The 24,365-nt window shown below is 37.1% G+C and overlaps 1 protein-coding gene across 5 annotated transcripts in view; it reads left to right on the top strand.

The window, feature by feature from the left end:
• The window catches only part of LOC131151658 (protein N-terminal asparagine amidohydrolase), a 50,062-nt gene extending 27,530 nt beyond the window's left edge, over nucleotides 1-22,532 (top strand). For 3 of the 5 annotated variants that reach the window (XM_058102959.1, XM_058102960.1, XM_058102963.1), the window contains 7 exons: nucleotides 1,619-1,683; nucleotides 2,408-2,507; nucleotides 2,618-2,656; nucleotides 2,764-2,955; nucleotides 3,963-4,141; nucleotides 4,672-4,791; nucleotides 22,055-22,532. In XM_058102959.1, coding sequence (XP_057958942.1) covers nucleotides 1,619-1,683; nucleotides 2,408-2,507; nucleotides 2,618-2,656; nucleotides 2,764-2,955; nucleotides 3,963-4,141; nucleotides 4,672-4,791; nucleotides 22,055-22,223 — 864 coding nt within the window. In that variant the 3' untranslated portion in view covers nucleotides 22,224-22,532. The remainder of the gene's footprint in view (nucleotides 1-1,618; nucleotides 1,684-2,407; nucleotides 2,508-2,617; nucleotides 2,657-2,763; nucleotides 2,956-3,962; nucleotides 4,142-4,671; nucleotides 4,792-22,054) is intronic. The other 2 variants (XM_058102961.1, XM_058102962.1) reach the window with 2 other exon arrangements.
• The last annotated feature ends 1,833 nt before the right edge of the window (nucleotides 22,533-24,365 follow it).

Here is a 24,365-nt window from a genome sequence, read left to right as displayed (position 1 = left end):
TCATGAAATTGTCAGAATTTCTGCTTTCCATCACCCTCGAAGTTGAATTAAAATTGATTTCCATCTTGCATAATCAAAATGGCTTTGATGGTTTGAGCATTTGAAATGCATGCCTTGTAGAGCACTTGTGAGGAGTGAGTTATTGTTTCTAGCATGAAATCGGTTTGTAGGGGTAGGTCTAAAATAACTTGAAATGAGGTAGTGAGGAAGGATATAATAGCTCTTAATTTGATATAGAAAAATACTCTCGATCAGGTGAATTGGCGGAAAAGGATTCATGTAGCCGACCCCACCTAGTGGTACTTAAGGCTTGTTTTTTATTGTATAATTTTTGTCGAAATTTCAATGAATCAACAAAATTTATCGAAATCTCAAAATTTTAGTGAAATTTGTCGAAATTTTGACTAGAAAATGAAATTTCCTCAAAAATTCAAATATGAGATTTAGGTGCGAAGTGAAATTTCTCTCTTAATTTATCTTAGATGGATGAGTGGTATAACATTGAAAGATAAATTAAGGAATGAACATATTCGTGGTAAGTTAGGTGTAGCTCCTATAGAAGATAAGATAAGGGAAGGATGACTCAGATGGTATGGACACTTGCAACGTAGGCCTTATAGTGCACCTGTGAGGAAGAGTGACTTAGTTACTGTGGGGGGGCAGTAGAAGGGGTAGGGGTAGACCTAAAATAACTTGGGAGGAGATAGTGAGTAAGGATTTAATATCTTTGAATCTATCAAAAGAAATGGTCCATGATCGCATAAATTGGCGGAAAATGATTCATATAGCCGACCCCACTTAGTGGGACTAAGGCTTGGTTTTGTTGTTGTATATTGAAATGAAAAGGTTATTAAATTAAATGAAAAATTAAACATACTACAACATTTTATTAAGCATTCATGTCTAAATTTTCTTTACTTATGTAATAATTAACAAATAACATTTAATTGTTTTATGATTTTCATTTATGTTGGCCGAATATGTTTAATACACATTATATTAGAGTATGCTTATTAGATATTGTATTACAACTATTGCACCTCATACCCAACATAGATTTATTCAATTTGTAATATATTCATCCTAAAACTAACATTATTATGTATATTAACCATTTCTAAGTTTTATCAAAGAATTCCATGCTTCAATACTAAATTCCGTCATATTTTCAAATTGGAATTGAAATTGACATTTGAAATCAAATTTTCTGTTGAAATTTTATGCTTTTGGAGCTTCCAAATTTTAGTTGAAATTGAAATTTAAGACCTTGCTCGCAACACAGGTGGTGGCAGTGGTGTTGATGGCCATGTAGGGTTTAGGGTCTTAGGTCTTTACTTAGATACCATTTTGAAATATTGCAATAGCTGGAGACCTACTGAATGGTAGGTCTTTTTTCTATTTATAATAAATTCTGTGTAGTGTGTACTATCAATGACTTTTATGGCCTTACTAACCTGCTAACCTAACATTATTAATGTGGAATATTCTTCTTTTGCGATGAATTGCTTTAAGTGGTGCCAAATGACTTTCTCAGCTATGAATTAAGTATGATCTTGTTAATTTATCTACTTCTTTTACTGAATATCCATGCATGTGTTTTCTCACTCTCTTTGAAAAGCTAGTTGGAACAGATGAAGCGACAACTTGTGTGGGACTTGTCATTCGAAACCGCGAAAATGGAATGTAAGAGTTGCCTTGGAGATACAAAATTATCAGAAATTAGCAGTGTTTTAAAAGGCTCAATCGAGGCTCGCCTCAAGGCAAAACGCCTTCAGGCTCAATCTAAAATACCAAATACCAAAAAGCCTAATGCATTACATGTTGAGGCTTACGCATTTTTACAAAAAAGCTCGTTTTTTGCGCCTTTTTAGTTGAGGCTAACGCATTTTGGGTGTGTGATTCTCAAGTTAGAATTGGTAAGAAAATTTTAACTACATGTTTGTATAAAAGAAATGTCATAATATAAGTTTATTTCTAAAACTCTTAAACCTCAACCTTTCCAAAATAACCGAGAGTTGTCTCTTGCATCATGAAAATAGTTTGACCTTTGTAATGGTACAACTATCTCGTCATGATTTATGTCATGTATTTAAGTTAGCAATTTTTGAATGGCCAACGGTATTTTGTGAAGTGCATCTAATTTTTATTTTTTATATTAAATTTGTGATTTTCTTAATTTTTATTTTATTTTAAATATATTTCATTTATTTAACAAATTTTTATTTTAAAAAATAAATTCTCAAAAGGCTTATGCTGCAATGCCTTAAGGCTTATGCCTCTCCTTTTGAGGGTTAAAAAGCCTCACCTTACGCCTTCGCCTTTTAAAACATTGGAAATTGGAGTATTAATTATAAAGTTATATCACATGCCTACATTCTGATTCTATAACTGAGTATGTTGCTTGCAGGACCTCTGTTGCCCACATGGATTCTCCAAATGTTGTCAATACTGGCCTTGAACAGATGTTACCACTAATCGTTAATAATAATTCTGATGTTGAGCTGGATGTATTATTCTTCATTTTGTTAAAATTTTGTTCCCCTAATTTTTATATCTTTTGATTACCTTTAAAACATTTAAATGTGGATTTAAACCTCTGCAAGAATTTGAAATGCAGGTGCATTTAATTGGTGGATTTGAGGATGCCTCACCCAATGTATGGCTCGGGTTCCTGTAATTTGGCTTTGATTTTGTTAAGATGTAGTTACCTATTAACATAATTGGATGATAATAATAATTCAACATATTGAACTTTGTATGCAGCATGAAAATAATGGTACTATAGCAGGAAGCCACACAAAATTGGATGGTTATTCCTTTCCTTTGTGTACGAAAATAGTTGAAACCTTGGAAAGGAGTCAGTTGAAGTTCCACATTCAAACTCTCTTTGTTCTTCGACATAACACCAGAAGAGATTCCAAGGGAAATGCATGTCCCATATTTAGTGGATTCGTGGTCTGTTTCAACTTCAGAATTCCTTTTCCTTATTAATCTATGTGATCATGTGATGTGTTTATTTAGTTTATAAGAATTTTTCTTTTCATTGTCATCCAATTGAAGGTAAAGAACCCTTCCTCCAATTTGAAAAACATGGAACCTCAAATCAACAAATGTTAATATCATGCTCTAGATGACCTGCTATACAGAATTCTGAACAACCTGTCTTTGGTATGTTATTTCCATAATTTACTGCTTTAGTTTAATTTTATTCTCAGTTCCTGGGGGTGAATTCAACAACCACTGTAGAAGGCCACCCCTACTATTTTTGTGGGTTTTGAGAGGGCATGAGGTAAGCTTGCTTGCCTCCACATGCTGAGGGGCTGTTTCTGTGACTCGAAATGCTGAGTTCAAGTTTGGGTGTACCACTGTTACCATTGGGTCAAGGTGCCTTTACAATCAATTCCAGAAGTGAAGCTTCCAAGATTTAAATTGAAAATTTGAACATGGTGATGTATGAGGCTCCCAGCTAGGTGACTTTTGCATTAAAGCACTCATCAGCTATTTGTGGACTGTTAGCTAGTCTCTAGCAATAATGGTTTTTTCACTCATTGTGATGTCTCAGCAAGAAAAGAACTGTGTCATTATAGAGACAAAGATCAATAAAATAATTTCCCACTGTCAAGTACATATATTTGAGTGTTGGTAGTCAACACTCAACAGGTTTTACAAACAAAACAGATTCAGCTTATTGTGGAGCTGTCAAAGCCAGAATAGTATGTGTTTCATTACAATCCTTGCTTTTCTATGAGCATTGGATTGGCAACATAAATTCCGTAAGAATGGATCTGCTTCAATCAGCCGAAAATTCTCCTTAATGGACGATACTCACTTACCAATTAGTCTGTCAATATAAATACGAATATCTGATTTTTATTATTTGCAGATAAAATGCTTCAAATTTTTTTTTTTAATTTTTTGTTCTGTTTTTAATGCAGATCCTTTTTCTTTTTGCATACCTTCAGGTGGAAACCTCCACAGGATCAGTTATCCCGGCTTGCTTTGACAAAACTTCAAGATGTCCAGATGAGATTGTCAGGAGGATTAGAGTGTCAGCATCTTTTGAGGACCCCAGCTGGGAAGGGAGGTTACTGGAGACATATGACACCCAGAATGATCAATTTAAAATTGCCCCATGCTCTTGGTAAAAGTGTTGGTCCATGCATTTACTTTTTATTGGTGTACATGTGAAAAAGTAAAATAAACAAAGCCCAGCTCTAAGCATGCAAGCCTTGCACAAATTATTTGTCCCTTTGTTCTTAAAGGAACTGTTTTAGCATGTTTCTTTGGGCCAACACTTATCTTCCTTAAGGTTTGATAAAAAGATAGTGACTTCCTTTGAGGTTTTAAAAATGCCACATACCTCTCTTGAGGTTTCAAAAATGCCGCAAACCTCCCATGAAGTTTGCCAAAAAGACACGGACCTCCCCTAAAAAAATTTGTCTTTTTGCAAAATAAAAGGGGAGGTTTGTGTCTTTTTGGCAAGCCTCAGGGGAGATCCCTGGAATTCTTGAAACCTCAGGGGAGACCCTTGAAGTTTTTGAAAACTTAGGGGAGGTCATTGTCTTTTTTCCAAACCTCACAAGAGGTCAGTGTCATTTGCTCTATTTCTTTTAGTTTCCAATAATTTGTACACTTATATGTTCCTTTTTTTTTAAAAAAACTATTGTTCAGGTCCTCGCGCCAATTTTACATTGCTTTAAGATTGCAAGATCTTTCTGATTTAGAAATCCTCAATATGTGCTCTACTTCTCCCTCAGCTGAGGGACCAGATTTTGTGGATAATTTAAGAAGGTACACACATTTGAGAAGATTGCCTAAGTTTGCAGCTATTAAAAATGCTATTTATTTATATGCATGCTAAGATGCAACTTAATAAGGTATTGAATAATCAATGCCTTTGCTAATGGTTATTTTGGTCATTTATTGTTATTAGCATTTGCGTTTTGTTAGTAAGAGTGAATTAGTGAGGGTAATGCTATTATGGTCATTGGTGTACTTGACATATATTAGAATAGAGGGAGAGATTTAATTTTGATTAGGTCTTCTGTTTTTTGCAATGCTTCAACATGGATTAGAGTAAGATTCAACCTAAACTCTATTGCCAAACCAAACCCTAAGCTAGATGGCTCTATGCAAATCTTCCATTATAAGAGGATCAAATGCACATGTAGTGGTTAGCAACACATTAGCCGTTGGAAACTTCCTAGATGTCGCTGCTCTTTTCATAATCTCAAGAAACCTTCCATATTTTTGCAAAACCAACCCATACAGTTAAAAACCCTCTAATCTGTGTGAATCTCATTGATGGAGGAGACTCTGTGTGCCAGCCAACTACTTCAATCCCATGTGCTGATGCGTGTGACATCCTCCTAGCCTATATTTGCTCCGATTTCCAATGACTTAAATACTTTTATAGACCATAATATCAAGTCATTGGTCATGTATTTTGTTAAAAGATCTAATGTTTTTTGATGGTTCAACACTATAAAGGTCATCAATCGGTCCCTTACGGTAGTTGGCCTAGTGATTGTGTTTGTGTGTTAGTTTTTTTGGGGCTGTGATGGTGTTATGCCAGTTTGTTGGTGACTTGTTTGTGGTTGTTTCAATTGTTCACCTTGTTTGTCATTGGTTTTATTAGTATTGTGGTGGAGGCCATGAATCCCAAAAGTATGTTCCTCTCATTATTGCAATAGATAACAATTGTTGGACGGAAAGAATGATGTTTAGTGGTCTAAGGTTGCCAAGATCTATTTGGTGTGCTTCAGTAAATCTGAACACTTTTTCCACTTCGGGCCATCTAATGTAGATGTAAACAAGTGTGGATGTGCCTCCCTTTTTGTGGAACTTGATGGAACCTAGATTGTATGGATAAGCATGCATCTAGATGGATGCAAGGAGATTTGAGATTATGTCAAGCTCATGTATTCTTGTAACATTACACATATGTACAAACTATCTTTGGAGTACTTTCAGTTAGAAGATTGGAGTGTCACTGAGTTTTGCACAGATGAACGTATTTATGAAGAACTTAACATCGTGCAACCATGAATGTTGATGTTCTTGAGATGCAAAAAGTAGAGGGATCAGAAGACAGTTCTTTATGTTTTAGCAAGTTTGAAACCCAAGTTTGAGGTAGTATGGAGTTTCCATCCTTTGCTTATGTTTGTTCTCTTTGTCTTTGTGCTTCCTCTAGCACGCATTCCATTGCCCCCACATCCAGAGTTTTAACCCTTGGCTTTGAGAGGATTGCTTTTGTTATACAAGATGATTCTAGCTTTCAGCTGAGCAATCACAAAAGTTTTCAGGGCGGTTCAAGTGTTTATGGTGGAAGAGATGGCGGGCTAGAAGCCATCCTCGTAAGTGCATTCATTATTGGATAAGGAAGTCATATGATTGAGCAATGTTGGCATCTTCACGGTAAATTGTCTCGCCTTGCCAATGCTACCGTCATGGATTCCACACTTTTGGGTTGAAGGGGAGCATCATACTGTATCTATATTAGTGAAGATTATTCCAAATTTCAATAGTATCAAGCATCCTTTAGAAAAGTAACTCTACAACTTGCCTATTGTTCAATATTTCTTGCCCTAGTCGTTGGGTTATAGATTTAATCATTACTGTTCATATGACAGATATCTAATCTTTTACAACTCTCCAATATTTTGAAAGTTGAACTTGTGTTACCCTTGAGACAATAAATCCCACTTCCTTTGTTTCTTTTCTTCTATTTTGTATATTCCCAAGTTTCCTTTCTATTTATGTTAGAAAAATTAGAAAATCCATGAATTGTTCAATAATATTGTTCCCTATTCCATGGTTATTTAGGATTTGAAGACAAGGAAGACGATTGGTGGAGGATGTGAAGCTAGTGAATTTTACCGCTTTGAGTTGCTATCTCCTTCTATTGCCTGCATTGTTGCTGCACTACTCCATAACCATTGTCACCTTGGCGATTCTTTATTGAAAAAGTTAAAACAACCAGTCCTTCGTTTGAGTTCTTTGTCTAGTCTTATGTAACGCCCCGAACCCTTAATCCCGGGTCCGGTGCGTTATACCTAATAAAATCCTTGATAATCCATAAGTCAATATATACGTAGCGGAAAATATAAACATAATCTCCATATAACATAATACCAGAGTTTACTAATTCTAACTATAATCCATAATAAATCACCCATCACCTGCATTTCCATAAATCTACATAACTCCCAAAATATTTCAGTATTTTCACAATCATTCCTTACTCAATAGCCTTAAAACATAAAGACATAAAACATAAATATTTACATTCCCCATAATTAACATAGAAATATACCCTTTCCATTTTTCTATTTCTCAATAATGCTATAAAACCTCGAGCTCTCTAAGCTCAATCTCAAGGAGGTCTTGAAAAAAAATGCATTTATATTCGGGTGAGACACATCTCAGTAAGGGAATAAACGATATATTAAAAAAGGAAACATGAGTTTATATAACAACATAATATTTAACATTTGAAAATTGTTAACACAATTTCTGAAATCATTCTCTGATCCTAATCAAACACTGGCAAAATATTTAACCCACGAGATTACCCGAGGATAGGGGTGATTACCCGTCCATACAAGTAGCACCCTTCTGCTATGATATTTAGGCAACCCTAAGGTTACTAATAAAGCATACCAGGGCACTCACCTTACTCAGTAAGCCCTCAAGTGTTAGATTGGTCTCGTACTCACACCGTTCAGTACTAGCTTACCGGCAAAGGCCCTAAGGATAGGGAAATCTATCCGCCCATACAAGTAGGTTCCCCATGCCCTAGTACGTTATGTAGCTACTGCCACATTTGAAACTACTAGTGCACTCGCCTTTCTTAGCATGCCCTCAGGCGAAGAGTACGCCCCGCCAAAATCGTAGCACATTTTATGTACATAAGTACTTCTAATATCATAATACATCATTTTGTTTGCCATTATTCTGCTTCTCTCAACTATTTTATGTTTTCATTTTTTACTTTTCATTTCATTTCACTTTACGTAGCTCTTTCCCATTTTACATTGTTCACATTTCACATTTCATTTCTATTTCATTCATTTCCATTTTCATTTCATTTCATTTCATACCTAGCATCTTTCAGCTGTTTTAGTCAGCATATTTCAGCTGTTTTACCCAACATTTTTCAGTTGTTTACTCCACATTTTTCAGCTGTTTACATGGTTGCATTAACACACACAAGCAGCATAGTTCATATCATGTTTTATTCACAATGCATTACTTACTTAACCTACATCTCATATATTTAACATATATTTGCACAAAATCTCATGCCACACAGTTTTGTAATAAAATTCATACATTACCTGTAAAATAAGTCAACCAACATTTAACGTTTATATACTAAAAATACCTTTCATTTCTTACTTAATTATCCTGAAAATATTTTTTCACTTTCATCAGTTCATTTTCGTATATACATATCTATTAAGCAACTCTAAACTCAAAAAAATATAATTTAAACAGTTGACATTTTACCCATACCGAAACATATACACGTATATATAACACAATTTATTTTTTCATTAAATTCATAAAAATTATGGTTTAATATATATTTTCCTCTTACCTGGTTTCTTGAACTACGTCAACAGGGATCTCGAAAAATACCTGCGGCGCTCACCCCGATCCTAAATCAAAAATCCTAATTGCATTAAATTAATCTTAAATAAAATATTATTTTAATACTTCCTAGGCCCTTAAATACCCAATAAATAATTATACCCTTAAATATAGCTAAATTACCAAAATTTTCAAATCCCACTCTCGCTTCGGAGTGGGGCTTAGAAAATCCCAATTAAAAAATTACCTAAGTCAAAATGACGACGACGATGACTAGGATCCTGTGGTGGTACCTGATCGTCGATTTGACATCAGATTTAACGAGAAATTGAGAAATTAGGGGAAAGTTACCTTACCCCAGGAATGGTGCCTACGCCACTCCCACGACAAATCCGCTCTAGTGGAAATATCGGTGGCGGAGTTAGGAATCCAACAACATCTTCCATTTCCCGATCGGTTGAATATTCGTCGAGAAATGAGTGGAGACGGAGACGGCGAGCGACTGAGAGAAGCTGGGAGACAGACTGAAAGAAGGAGAGAGGCGTACAGAGATTCAGGTTTTAGGAAACTTCTTCTTGTTATCAACTTATTATTATTATTTTTTTACTTACTTACTTATCATATAATAAATATAATATTTTATATATATATATATATCTTATCCTTATATATTCATATATATATATATATATATAATCACCATTTTACTTAACTTAATTAATTCATTTAATAATATTTAATTAATTAATTACTAATTACTCTTAATTAATTTTTTTTTCATACTATTTTTTTATTTGTTTATTTAATTAATTAATTAATTTAATAATGTTCAATTAATTAACTAATCAATAATTACTCTTAATTTAATTTTTTTTAATTAATTAAATTTTTTTTTTCCAGGTTATTACATCTTAAGTGTGAATCTTGGGGGAAAGCATCGTTGTGTTCTATTTACTTCTCAAATCAGTAAATGGGAAGCAAACCCTTTCATGTTAGTTCATATTTGATGTTTGGGGTCTTAGTCAGGTTGTGTCCAAGTTAAGTTTCCTATGTTTTATAACTTTTGTTGATAGTTATTCAAGGATGACTTGGCTTGATTTAGTAAATATTTTTATGAGTTATTTTATATTTTTTGTGCCTTTTGTTCTACTTATTTTTTTTTATTATAAAAAAAAGGTATATTAGATTGAGAAAGAGAAGTTACAACCTAAGAGGACAAGAAGTCCGCCAAAAAAAAAAAAAAAAAAAAAAAAAAAAAAAGAATAGTACAATTAACCGAGAAAACCCCTTTTCAATCCCTAGAGTAACCACCTAGGTTTGTTGCTCAAGGGGAGTGAGGCTTAGTGTGTTGGCTCTAGAGCTCATTATATGGTTTAAAATAGTCTCCCAAGCATGGTTTGGTTGAATAAATGTTGTAGTAAGTTTGACCTTAAATGGTGTGTAGCAGATGAGATTGTATTTTACGTGTCATACTCCGTCATGCAGGATTTTGCTTGTTGTGTGTGTGGATGATATTGTGATTATCGATGATGGTGATCAAGTTATCTAGGGCCTAAAACATTTTTTATAGACTAACTTCCAAAGCAAATATTTGGAACCATTGAAGTACTTCTAGGGATGGAAGTATCTTGACCTTGTGTGTGATCCTTTCGAGGAAGTTTGTTCTTGATCGTTTAGACGATACTATGTTTTTGGGATTCAAACTTGTTGATACGCCTATGGATCCCGATGTAGGTGTTTTTTTGCCCAACTCATGATGGTATCGGGAACTTGTTGGAAAGTTGAATTATCTGATAAATTGATAGTCACTCGATCGTATATATTTTTCGCAAGTAGAGTTGTAATTCAGTTTTTTAATTTTCGAGAACATTGTAATTCAGTTTTTTGATTTTCGAGAACTAGTCACTAGATGTGGTAATTCTAATTTAAGATATCTAAAAGGTGCACTTAGGAGAGGTCTCTTATATCAAGATTGGGGTCACACTTATATTGTAGAGATATATGGATGTAGATTGGGGCGAGTCACCTTTTGACATAGGATCCTTAACTGGCTGCTATATGTTTGTTTGGAAGTAATTTGGTTTCCTTAAAGAGTAAGAAACAAAATGTGGTTGCGAGGTCAAGTGTTAAGTCAGAGTATGTAGTCCCAATTCACACTACTTGTGAACTTGTTTGGTTCAAGAAAATGTTGGAAGAATTGGATTTTCACATCTTGGTCTATAACTTCTTGTGATAATCAAGTTGCTATTCTTGTTGCCTCCAACCCTGTTCTCCACTAGCGGACAAAATACATTGAAGTTGATTGTCACTTTATTTGGGAGAAACTTGTGTAGAAGCTCATAACAACCACTTATATGAAGTTTGATTTGTTGTTTGCTGATATATTCACTAAAGCCTTGGGGGAGTGCTGAGGTTAAATTGTAACAAGCTAGGAGCATATGATATTTATGCTCTAGCTTGAGGGAGAGTGTTGATAGTTATTTTGGTCATTTAGCATTATAAGTATGTGCTAGTGTTATTTTGGGCAGTTGCAATGTAGGTCACAATTCACATAATGCGTTAGTGAGGAAGAGTGAGTTAGTTACTGTGAAGAACAGTAGAAGGGGTAGGAGTAAACTTAAAATAACTTAGAATGAAATAGTGAGTAAGGATTAATAGTCCTGAAATTTTCAAAAGTAATGATCCATGATCGCATAAATTGGCAAAAAAGGATTCATATAGCCGATGCCACCTAGTGGGACTTAAGGCTTGGTTTTTTTGTTGTTGTTGTTTGTTGTTGCTAGTGTTATGTTAGTAAGCATGAATTAGTAAGGATGTATAGTATAATAGAGGAAGAGACCAACTTTTCTGATTAGACCTTTCATTTTATCTAATACTTTAAAAACCTTAATTGCTAATATTGATGGGTTCCAAGAATTATTGGATTGTTGAATTTGTAGGGTTGATGCCAACATACTGCTAAATATGGTGTCCATCGACTATTGGAATGATTAATAACATATGAGACTTAGCAACTACTTGCATTTAAATCTTTAGTGAATTATGATTTTATTTTTCCCTAGGTTTACTTTTTTTAAGAGTTATTTGTTGATTGGAAAAAAAAAGGAAGAAAAGACTTGCCCTATATTGTATCCTTTTGGCAAAATAACTGGGCAACTCTCCTTCTAGCGCCCACCCTAAGAAAATCGGAAGATTTAATCGTGTATTGTTTTATTTTTTAGTGGGGGAAAAGGGCGGGAAGGGAGTAGGAATTTTTATTGTGAACATTTCATCTAGTATCCTTTTAAATCTACATGGGCCTCTTGCCATTATGATTCTTATATCTTTGTGACATCACCTGCTTTGTTTAAATAGAGTTATCGTAAGCATAACAAAATATATCAAAATCCTTGGGGGAAGCTTTTAGAGTGCAGTATAGATATATGTAATACAATAAAACAACGACAATCAGGCTGTAAGTTCTGCTGTCAAATGGAATCAGTTATAGAAAATCTTCAATAATATAGAATATTTGTTGGAGAATGTTATTTACTATAGTTATGAAGTGATTATGATTTTTGGATGTTTTTTGATCAAATAATGTATTGCCTAGTGTTAGGGTCTTCAGAGTTATGTGACCCTGACAAATGGTTTTGGTATATGATTCTACCTTGAAAGGAAGTTTGGTTAATCCGGTGCGGCTATGCGATTGTCACGAGGATAATTTTGGTATGTCATTGTGACATTGTGGCTAGTCTGGATAGTATTGATGGTGATGTTTTCAAATCTAAGATGTATGATCATTAGATCCCTGGTGGTTACTCATACATAAATGGGAATACTTCAGATACTTGACATTTTGGAGAATACTAGGTAAGGGGCCGACCTCCCCCTGTATCCTATTGGGTACTAAGTGAGCATCCTGAAGAGCGCTCAGGGGTGGGCTCTTGGCATCTTTTAACGGGTGTCTTGGGTTTTTGGTGTGGGATTTGAAGTTCCATGGACGATCCATTTGGGAATGAGATTGCATGGTACTTTTTACCTAGAGGTTTGATGTCCGCCCCTCCTTGGTTGTGGGCTATTCTATTAGGTGGAGTCATTATAGACCTAGTTAACACCCTTCAATAGTCCAACTTGAGTTATGCATGATGTTACCTCCCCTAGTCTCGACTAGTGGATGGAAGTGATAGGTACACACTAACACGAGGTTTTGCTATGGGGATGAGAGTTACCATCAGTATGGGTGGAATGTGAGTATCTCCCTTACTATTCGTGTGTATTTCACAGTAATGACCTTAGTTGGTGCAAGGGTGCTCGTACTATGAGACTTGACCACTTAGTTAGACACTTGAGTGTGTTTTTTTGGATAGTATGGCTAGGCTAGACATAGTGTAGTCTTGTCGCCACACAGGCTTGATTTATTGACACTTTGGGCTGATCATGACAAGGGTGATTCCTTTTAGCCTTTGAGATCTCCACGTTTCTAACATGTAGCTTATGAGAGAAATAAAAATTTTTGGTGAAATTCATGAAGGAGAGTGTTATGAAGTACCCTTGTAGAAACCCGAACCCGGAAAATAAAAGGAAATAAATATAAAAGAGAGAAATAAAGGAAAACAAAAGGAAAAGAAGGAAATTGGTTAGGCAAGACCCAAACCGTCGACATTTTCTTAGAGCATGGGAAAACTGTCACCGATTTTAGTCAACTGGGAGAGTCAACTGCCAAACCGTTGCCGGTTTTCTGAGGGCAGGGAAAACCGTCGATGGTTTTCCTACGAGTTGGCTTACTTAAGGGCTAAGCAACACATTTTTTTTCATAGCTTAAAAATTCTCTCTCCCTCTCTCTCTTAGGGTTTTTAGACTCTTTCTCTCTCTACTCTCACACTCTCGTGGCTCTCTCTCTCTCTCTCCCGTAAGCTCACTCGGAGCCCGTGCTTAGTTTTCGATCACTCTCCTCTTCTTTATCGGCTTGCCGGTTCGTTTTTGGCGACAGATCAAAAAGCTAGGGTTTTTCGTTTTTTAAACGGAATCGGCTTCTTTTTTAGGAACATGTAAGGGGATTAAGTTAAGTCAGGTTTTTAATAAGTTTTAACTGATTAAACTGCTTTCTAAATAAGTATACTATGATTTCAAAGGTTGTTTTGAAAACCGACCGTTCAAAAATAGATTTTTCAAATATAGGATATATGATACGGTATTTTGAATAAAATGAACGGTGGAAAGCTTGCTTATAAACTAAATATACTATGAGGCACTGGTTGGTTATTTATGGATTATGTTTAAATACTGAAACCGTGTGGCAAGTGAATAATTGATATAGTTATTGTGTAACTGGATTTGGGGTATGGTTGTGAAAATATTGAACTGTTTGTGAAATATACTGGAACTGCCTTTGCAAAATATTGGGATTTGATATGAATCATATGATGGCCGGGGGCCGAGTTTTATTAAATGGCACGTTCTATATGAACTGAGATTTATGCTACAGTGTTTACTATTTAAATTGCATGATATGGTTTAAAAACCCTGAGGACCAGTTGTATTGTGAGCACGGTACCGTTGCTAGGGAATTATTATGAGATCGTGTGTGCCATTGTACTGAGAGGTGTAGGGTGGTCTCCGCTGTTTAGCATGCGTAAGGATGAAGTACTTTTCCTGAGGATCGAACCAGGAAGTGGTAAGGCTAGCGGACCTGCAACTGAGTTGTGGATGCTTGCAGACGCACTTGCAGATGATTACTTTGGTCGTGTCTGGGTTGATCCCCCAGGGCATAAGTCTAGCCTTTGGGCCGCACAACCCGTACCATGGGGGAAGTAAATGGTCTGTTAGTTCCAGGGAGTGTCTTTGATGCATATCTGTTAATTTATGTAAATGGTGTTATTATTTATTAAACTAGTTTATATCGAGAAAGCAAATGCATAATTTTCAACTTTAAAAACGTTTATGGCAAAGTAAACTCTCCGCCCGAGCGCTTGCTGAGAAAGGCGAGTACCCTGATAAGTATCGGTTGTAGTCATATCAGGTTACATAACGTTTTAGAGCAGAGAGGAGTTACATGTATGGGCGTGTAATCTCCCCTATCCTCGGGAACTTTCGCCTATAGTAATTGTGTGTGTGTGAGTATGGCTTGGGGAATGATTTTATAACTGTGGTTAATTAACAACTAATGATATTTTGTATACACTAAAATTCATGGTGGCCACACACTGATATTAACTTAATTTGCCTTACTGAGAAGTGTCTTAGCCCCATATACAAATTATTTTTCAGGGCCATTTCGAGGTAGAGCTTAGCAAGCTCTGGGGTAGGGTGGTAGCTAGTTTCAGTTTTTGTGAGTGTCTGTAAGAACTCTAATGTAATTAAGTTATGTTGGAAGTTCCTGGACGTGTATGATGGTTGTATGGACTGAGTTGGTTTTTGCATTGTATTATGGTCTGTAATATGGATATTTGGAGACATTTTGTTACAAAGGTAGTTTAGAACTCTGGTAATGTATTTTGGAGAATGTATCATTTATTTTCGCTGCATTTATATAATGAATATAGTATCAGGTACACAAACGTCACTAAAGTAGCGCTCCGGGCCCCATGTGGTGGGTCGGGGCGTTATAGGTGGTATCAGAGCCTAGGTTTGCTAGATTTTTCAGACTTCGATGGTTAATAATTACCAGAGTATAGGTTGAGATAAGATAAGGATAGGAATGGGTAGATTAGACGAGTCTTTTTCTGGAAACTTAGAGACGGTGATCCTTTGACGGTCTTCTGTGTTTTTCCTGAAATGATGATTTTAGGAAAACCATGGTAAATCCATCGATGGTTTCGTTTTTGGGTTGAGAGATTAAAACTTGGGAACTTAAGTTGGAAAGTTAGGTCGGGTGAGTATGTGTTTGCCTCGGAGTTGTGATTAGAGACCGATACGTTAGTTTGACTAAGTTTATACGAGCAACAGAGAGTATTATGGTTTGCAAGAGGCAAACCGTCGACGGTTTTACCAGAGGAATATAAAACCATCGCCGGTTTTCTTCAAAAGAGCTCTCTGTAAAACAAGTTTTTCGCCGACGGTTTTGGGACCTCCTAGAAAATCCGTCGACGATTTTGTGATAGAAGTGTCTAAATCATTATTTTTAGCTATGAATTCATATGTTATATTATTTCTTCATTCCATACTTGCATCAACCATGATAAATGTGGAATTTCTAAGTCAGTTTCTATCTTATTTTCTGGATATATTTCAGGGGAAAGGACATCGTAGCTGGAGGGGATAATCATGTGGATACTTCTAGTGAGGATGATATGGATGCTTCGGCAATGCTGCGAAGTATGGTGGGACAAGCGAGGAAGGAGAACCGAAGAGACTCTAGAGAGTAGGATCAGCCACCGGTTGGTCGGGGCTGCACTTTTCAGCAGTTTACCCGGGCAAATCCACTGGCATTTGCAGGAGGAGCGAACCTGATCGCAGCTGAAGATTAGGTTCAGGAGATTGATTAACTGTTTGGTGTGCTGGAGTGCACGGAGGAGCAGAAGGTGCGGTATGCCACTTTTAAATTAGTGGGGGAAGTGAAGAGGTGGTGGAGATCGGCAAAATTGGTGGAGGAATTGCGGTCAGGACCTGTGGTTATAACTTGGAGCCATTTCAAGGAGGTGTTCTTCGACAGGTACTTCCTTACTGCTACTAGGGAGGCTAAGGCAGAGGAGTTCTTGAATCTGACTTAGGGGCACTTTACCGTATAGCAGTACGCGACCAAGTTTAAGGAGCTATCCTGCTTCGCTCTATACATGATCCTGGACGAGCAGAAGAAGGTTTGAAGGTTTGAGAAGGGTTTGAGGCAGGGAATACGCGCACAGGTGGTGGCGTTGTTGACTTAGAGTTTTTCTGAGCTGGTGGATAAGGTTATGGCAGTTGAGGCCAGGATTCAAGACTCGGTATGGCCATTATGAAATCCTAGTTATGGTGTTTGGATTGACAAATGCTCCTATAGTGTTTATGGATCTGATGAACAGGGTTTCCACCGGTATTTGCACCAGATCGTGGTAGTATTTATTGACGATATATTGGTGTATTCAAAGAGCCCAGAGGAACGCGAGGAACATTTGAGGATAGTGCTTCTGGTGCTGAGAGAAAGAAAACTGTATGCTAAATTTAAGAAATGCGAGTTCTGGCTGAAACAAGTTGCATTTCTGGGACATATAGTGTTTAGGGAGGGAATTTTAGTGAACCTAGGAAAAGTAGAGGCAGTAGTGGATTGGGCTAGACCAAAGAACGTGCACGAGGTTAGAAGTTTCTTGGGTTTGGTAGGATACTATCGCCGGTTCGTTGAGGGGTTTTTGAGGCTATCAGATCCTCTAACGCAGCTTACGAGGAAGAACAGGAAATTTGAGTGGACTAGTGAATGCGAGCAGAGTTTCCAGGAGTTGAAGCAACGACTAGTCACTGCCTTAGTGTTGACCGTTCCGTTAGGAGAGAGTGGATTTGTGGTCTACAGTGACGCATCTCAGAAAGGACTCGGGTGTGTCTTGATGCAGTAAGGAAAGATTATTGCGTACGCTTCTCGCCAACTCAAGAAGTATGAGAAGAACTATCCTACACACGACTTGGAGCTGACAGCTGTAGTTTTTGCATTAAAGATCTGGAGGCACTACCTATACGGTGAAAAGTGCGAGATCTTTACTGATCATAAAAATCTTAAATACTTTTTCACCCAGAAGGAGTTGAACATGAGGCAGCGAAAATGACTTGAATTGATAAAGGACTACGACTGTACTATTAGTTACCACCTATGAAAGGCTAATGTGGTAGTTGATGCTTTGAGTTGCAAGCTAGTGGGTGCGTCAGTTTCAGTGGTTGTTGTACAACATTAGACCAGGTTGACTTGGAAAGGTTGGGTGTAGAGTTAGTGAAAGGGAATTCACAGGTGATCGTGGCTAGTTTGATAATTTAACCAACCTTGCAGGAGAAAATTAAAGTCGCTCAGACGAAAGATGCAGAGTTGATGGAAATTATGGAGAAAGCACGGAGTGAGCAACTGATGGACTTCAATGTCTCTTGAGGATGGAGTTCTCAGATTTCATACCAAGTTGTGTGTGCCTAACGACGCGGGGATTAAAAAGACGATTCTGGAGGAGGCTCGTCGTTCTCTTCATACTGTTCATCCGGGAAGCACGAAGATGTATAGAGATCTGCGAGAATCGTTCTGGTGGAGTAACATGAAGAGGGAGATTTCCAGATTCGTGAAACAGTGTTCGACATGTCAACAGGTAAAAGCAGAGTACCACAGACCAGCGGGACCACTTCAGCCACTTGATATCCCTAAGTGGATGTGGGAGCATATCTCGATGGACTTTGTGTCAAGGTTGCCTTTAGTGGTGCATAGAAAGAATGCCATTTGAGTAATAGTGGATCGGCTGATAAAGACTGCGCACTTCGTTCCAATCAGAGTCAGTTATTCTATGAATAGATTGGCAGAGCTTTATGTGTAGGAGATTGTACGACTTCATGGCGTTCCGGTTTCCATTGTTTCAGATCGAGATCCATGGTTCTCCTCTCAGTTCTGGAAGGGTTTGTAGGACGCTTTGGGATCTCAACTCACTTTTAGTACCGCGTTTCACCCGCAAACAGATGGGCAGTCCGAGAGGACCATTCAAATTCTAAAGGATATGCTGCAGGCGTGTGTGCTGGATTTTGGGGATAGTTGGATTCGCTATCTATTGCTCGTTGAGTTTGCATATAATAATAGTTATCAGGCCAGTATCGAGATGACACCATATGAGGCTTTGTATGGTCGCCAATGTTGATCTCTGTTGTACTAGGATGAGGTAGGCGAGTGACATATTTTGCAGCCGGAACTAGTTTAGTAGACCTCTGCAAAGGTCGAGCTCATTAGGGAAAAGATTAAAGCAGCACAGAGTCGGCAGAAGAGTTACGTGGATACTCACCGATGGGAGCTGGAGTTTAAGATGGGTGATATGATATTTTTGAGGATTGCTCCGATGAAAGGAGTGATCAGGATTGGGAAGAAAGGGAAGTTGAGTTTTAGGTACATTGGGCCATTCGAGATCTTTGAAAGGATTGGTCCAGTTGCCTATCGAGTGGCGTTACCCTCAGTGTTGTCTAGAGTTCATAATGTTTTCCACGTATCAGTGCCGAGGAAGTACGTGCTAGATCCTTTGCACGTGATAAGTTATGAGCTTTTGGAGATCGGGGATGCTTTGGCATACGAGGAGGTACCAGTTCAAATTTTGGATTGGAAAATATAGGAACTGCGTACTAAGGACATACCGTTAGTGAAGGTGTTGTGGCGTAATCATGCAGTTGAGGAGACTTCTTGAAAATTAGAAATGGAAATACGTCAGAAGTACCCTCAGCTTTTCAGAGAGGTTTAGTACTAAGCATGCAGGTGTTTGGTTTTGTGTGTAGGTTTTGTAAGGTAGGTTTGTTTAGTATTATTAGTTGTTTACGATTTTCGTATATGGTCTTTGGGAGAGTTTTGTATGATATTGTAATCTCCCGAGACATTGTGTGTAATTATGGTATTCTTCTGCCATAAGTGAGGGTAATTAATAAACTTGGGACGAGGCCGCTATGTGGGTAGCTACCGACTCTTCTGTGGAGACAGATCGATATTTAAGAAAAACTCTAGAGGATGTGATCGGTAACAGTTAGCAAATTTCGAGGACGAAATTTTTGTAAGGAGGGGAGATTGTAGAAACCCAAACCCCTAAAATAAAAGGAAATAAATATAAAAGAGAGAAATAAAGAAAAACAAAAGGAAAAGAAGGAAATTGGTTTGGCAGGACCCAAACCATCGACGGTTTTCTTTGAGCTTGGGAAAACTGTTGCCGGTTTTAGTCAACTGAGAGAGTCAACTGCCAAATTGTCGCCGATTTTTTGAGGGGAGGAAAAACCGTCAACGGTTTTCCTGCAAGTTGGCTTACTTAAGGGCTAAGCAACACATTATTTTTCATAACTTAAAAATTCTCTCTCTCTCTCTCTCTCTCAGGGTTTTTGGACTCTCTCTCTCTCTCTACTCACACTCTCGTGGCTCTTTCTCTTTTGTTAGCTCAATTGGAGCCTGTGCTCGGTCTCCTATCACTCTCCTCTTTCTCGGCTTGCCGGTTCGTTTTCGGTGGCGGATTGAAAAGCTAGAGTTTTCTGTTTTTTGAATGGAATCAGTTTCTTTTTTAGGAACATGTAAGGGGATTAAGTTAGGTCAGGTTTTTAATAAGTTTGAATCGATTAAACTGCTTTCTAAATAAGTATACTATGATTTTAGAGGTTGTTTTGAAAACCAACCGTTCAAAAATGAATTTTTCAAATATAGGATATATGATACAGTATTTTGAATAAAATGAACGATGGAAAACTTGCTTATAAACTAAATATACTATGAGGTACTGGTTGGTTATTTATGAATTATGTTTAAATACTAAAACCGTGTGGCAGGTGAATAATTGGTATAGTTATTGTGTAACCGGATTTGGGGTATGGTTGTGAAAATACTGAACTGTTTGTGAAACATACTGGAACTGCCTTTGCAAAATATTGGGATTTGATATGACGGTCGGGGGCTAGGTTTTATTTAATGGCCAGGGGTCGAGTTTTATTTAATGGCTAGGGGCCGGGTTTAATTAAATGGCAGGTGAATAATTGGTATAGTTATTGTGTAACCGGATTTGGGGTATGGTTGTGAAAATACTGAACTGTTTGTGAAACATACTGGAACTACCTTTGCAAAATATTGGGATTTGATATGACGGCTCGGGGCTGGGTTTTATTTAATGGCCGAGGGGCGGGTTTTATTAAATGATAGGTTCTATATGAAATGAGATTTATACTACAGTGTTTACTATTTAAATTGCATGATATGGTTTAAAAACCTTGAGGACCAGTTGTATTGTGAGCACGGTACCGTTGTTAGGGAATTATATTAGACCGTGTGCGCCTACATTGTACTGAGAGGTGTAGGGTGATCTCCGCCGTTTAGTCTCTGTAAGGATGAAGTACCTTTCCTGGGGACTGGACCAGTAAGTGGTAAGGCTAGCGGACCTGTAACTAAGTTGTGGATGCTTGCAGACACACTAGATGGTTACTATGACTGTGTTTGGATTGATCCCCTAGGGCATAAGTCCAGTCTTCGGGCCGCACAACCCGTACCATGGGGGAAGTAAATGGTGTGTTAGTCATAGGGAGTGTCTTTTACGCATATCTGTTAATTTATGTAAATGGTGTTATTATTTATTGAACTGATTTATACTGAGGAAGCAAATACATAATTTTCAATTGTAAAAACATTTATGACAAAGTAAACTCTCCGCCCGAGGGCTTGCTGAGAAAGACGAGTACCCTGATAAGAATCGGTTGTAGTCATACCAAGTTACATAACGTGTTAGAGCAGGGGGGAGTTACATGTATGGACGCGTAATCTTCTTTATTTTCGGGAATTTTCGCCTATAAATAATTGTGTGTGTGAGAGTATGGTTTGGGGAATGATTTTATAACTGTGGTTAATTAACAACTGATGATATTTTGTATACAATAAAATTCATGGTGGCCACACACTGATATTAATTTAATCCGTCTTACTGAGAAATGTCTCACCCCAATATACAAATCATTTTTCAAGACCATCTCGAGATAGAGCTTAGCAAGCTCCGGGGTAGGGTGATAGCTAGTGTCAGTTTTTGTGAGTGTCTGTAAGAATTCTAATGTAATTAAGTTATGTTTGAAGTTCCTGGATGTGTATGATGGTTGTATGGACTGAGTTGGTTTTTGTATTGTATTATGGTCTGTAATATGGATATTTGGAGACATTTGGTTATAAAGGTTGTTTAGAACTCTGGTAATGTATTTTGGAGAATTTATAATTTATTTCCGCTGCATTTATATAATGAATATGGTATTAGGTACACAGACGTCACTAAAGTAGCACTCCGGGCCCCACGTGGCGGGTCAGTGCGTTTCAACCCTAGTGCGGTTGTTATTTTATGCATAAACAGACCACCGAGTGTAGAGAAGACCTTGTACCACATTGGGAGTCTGAGGAAGGCACGACCATAGTCTAACCTTCATCTCAAGAGGAGGTTTCCACAGCCTGAACCTATTGACGGTGTAATATATTCTTTTACTATTGGGCCAAGCATCACCTCATAAAGAGGAATGTCAACAGAATAAAAAAGTTTAATACTGTCTTTTAACCTATTGAATGATAGGATAATTAATTTATCATGGTGATGCAGTGATTTACTATCAAGTTGCATGGGTAATGACTAATGATTGAGTTGGGACTCTGCTAGAAGATTTAATAAACTGGTATCCAACTTCGAATTGAATGTGTTAGAAGTCATTTTGCCTATGATGCTGAAAACTTGCAGGAGTGTTTTTTTTCCCCAAGATGGGGTTCTTTGTGAAAGAACAGCTGTAGATGTTTAAATTCCAGTGATTGATCCCCAATTTTTATTTATTTATTTATTTGGCACTATTGCAGGCAGATTGAGTACGTGATTAAACACCCGGCATGGTTGGAGAGCTTTCCAGGGAGGGAGGCTCGTGTATTTAAGAGGAGGAGAATTGCTGCTGCTGGGGGAGGTAGAGGCAGAGGCAGAGGCAGAGGCTGGACTTGGAGCAGGACAAAAACTGAAGGTGCCGCAGACTAATATTGATTGGCAAAGCAATGGAATGTTCCTCCGCGCTCACCTAGCTAGTTGAATTAAATTCAATTTCTACAGTGAAACCGCCCCCTCTACCACTTGATCTACTTGAATGATGATGATGGTGTTGAATCTGTACACCTTTGCCTCTCTCCTCTTCGTTGTACCACCAGTACAAAATAAAATATGGGCTGATGATTCTTGAAATGGAATGATTGATATACAATCGGAGTTAATGATTCTTCAGATGGAGTAATTGATATAATATCGGCTATCTTCTCAGCTTTGATTTAAGAAGCATAGGAAATTAATGAATGATTGCCCCCCTTGTGTGCTTTATTTTCCTCCTCCATCCCGTCTTAAATGAGAAAATTAATCAACTAAAGAGGGAGTAGGAGAATCTCTTTGTAGTGAAACTTGATGTTGGTATATTTATTTTGGAGTAGGCTGAAGGGGGATTGAGTCTATTCCCTTGGTAGTGCTCCTATCTAGAAATACCAAAATTATGACAAGCTTGCGTTACAGTGCTTCGAAACCAGCGACTCCTTTTGAGTTCTTGATGAAGAGGATGTGTGTTGAACTGGAAGTGATACAAGATTTAATTAGATACGAGAGTAGTTAAGAGATGGGGCGGCTTAGAGTGTTCGAAGAGTGGGGGGTAAGTGGCGCGAATAAAATAAATTTGAAATCAAATAAACCGTTAAATATGTCGATGGTTGGAAGATTGGGAGATTGGGAGAATGAGAGATTAAAAAGAATGATGGAAGATTGGGAGAATGAGAGATTTAAAAAGAAAAAAATAAAGCGATTTGTATGTACCAGCATGGGAGAGTGATGACTGTTGAAGGTATTGGTTTGTACTTCGAGCCATTGCCGTGCGGTATGCGAAAGAAGGCACTCGGGGGTAAGGGCTTGACGCGATACACGCCCGAATATGAAAATATACATCTGTTCTTCGTCTTTCCATCTTTTTATTATTATTTTGTTATGTTTTTTATATTTATTTTAGGTATATATATATATATTTAGTTTCTTTACATACTAAAAAAAATGATGCCATAATTTTTTGGTATTAGAGCTAAGTGATTAATATACTTCGCAAAATTGGACTGAGTAAGACTCATAAAGTTCTTTGAAAAATCTTATAAAGTTTCCTTCAATGAAGAAGATTTTTCTTATAATGTACATAGTCCTAATTCAAATCATGGCATGCCTATTGTGATCCAACAAATTATAACACACATTTAATTATTTTAATAAATAAAAACAAATAGATTTTTCCTACAAGTTTTACTTTTAATTAAAAATAAATGAAAAAAAAAATTCACTGCAGTTAATAAACAAGATAATGCATCATTAGGATTTAAAAAGTAAGGAAATAATAACACTATAGGAGAGTAGGAAACTCGTATTTTTAATTAAAAAAATTAGCTATGGTTAGTAAACAATATAAGGCATCATTAGGATTTAAAAAGCAAGGAAATAATAATTGTAGGAGATTAGGAAGCTCGAATCCATACAAGTATAGAGTATTTGCTTGGAGGCTTGCATGACAATGACGAGCAAAGAGCATGACGAGCATCATCTAAGCTAATCTCATCCAGCATGAGATATTATTTTAAGGTAAGGCGAATTATTTGTAAAAAGGTCGCCAAAGCTAAGGGCTTGACAACATCACCTACGATAAGATGGAGAACAATTCGAGGCTAGTAATCGTTTAACAATGGTGATGGACTTAGTTAGCCAGAAAAAGGTTATGGAGGTAATTATAATAAGACTCAGTTTTACTAAGGTCTATTCGAATTCAGATTGGGACTAAGCTAGAGCATTACAACATAAAAGAAAAAGAATCCTAATATAATTCTCCTAGTAGCTTGGCAAAGGTAAGTAGATTCTATAGCCATGGAACAGCGTCCTCATGATTGTCCAATGTCCAATTTCTAGTCTAGTGCAAAACGAGCCTCACAGTTAGGCATTTTGGTAGGTCTCATACCTAGTCTCATCATTTGGAGACTTTGGACTCGTCGATGTAGAGCCAAGATGGAATCAATTCATGATTCAATGAGAATTGTGTGGCTTGATATGAAATATTGGATGAGATCCATTTCGGACAAATTATCTAAATGTACACCTACTTCTTGCATGAAT

This window comes from Malania oleifera, chromosome 3, assembly GCF_029873635.1.
Source record: "Malania oleifera isolate guangnan ecotype guangnan chromosome 3, ASM2987363v1, whole genome shotgun sequence".
In the NCBI taxonomy this organism is placed as follows: Eukaryota; Viridiplantae; Streptophyta; class Magnoliopsida; order Santalales; family Ximeniaceae; genus Malania; species Malania oleifera.
This window is presented reverse-complemented; position numbering and strand designations above follow the sequence as displayed.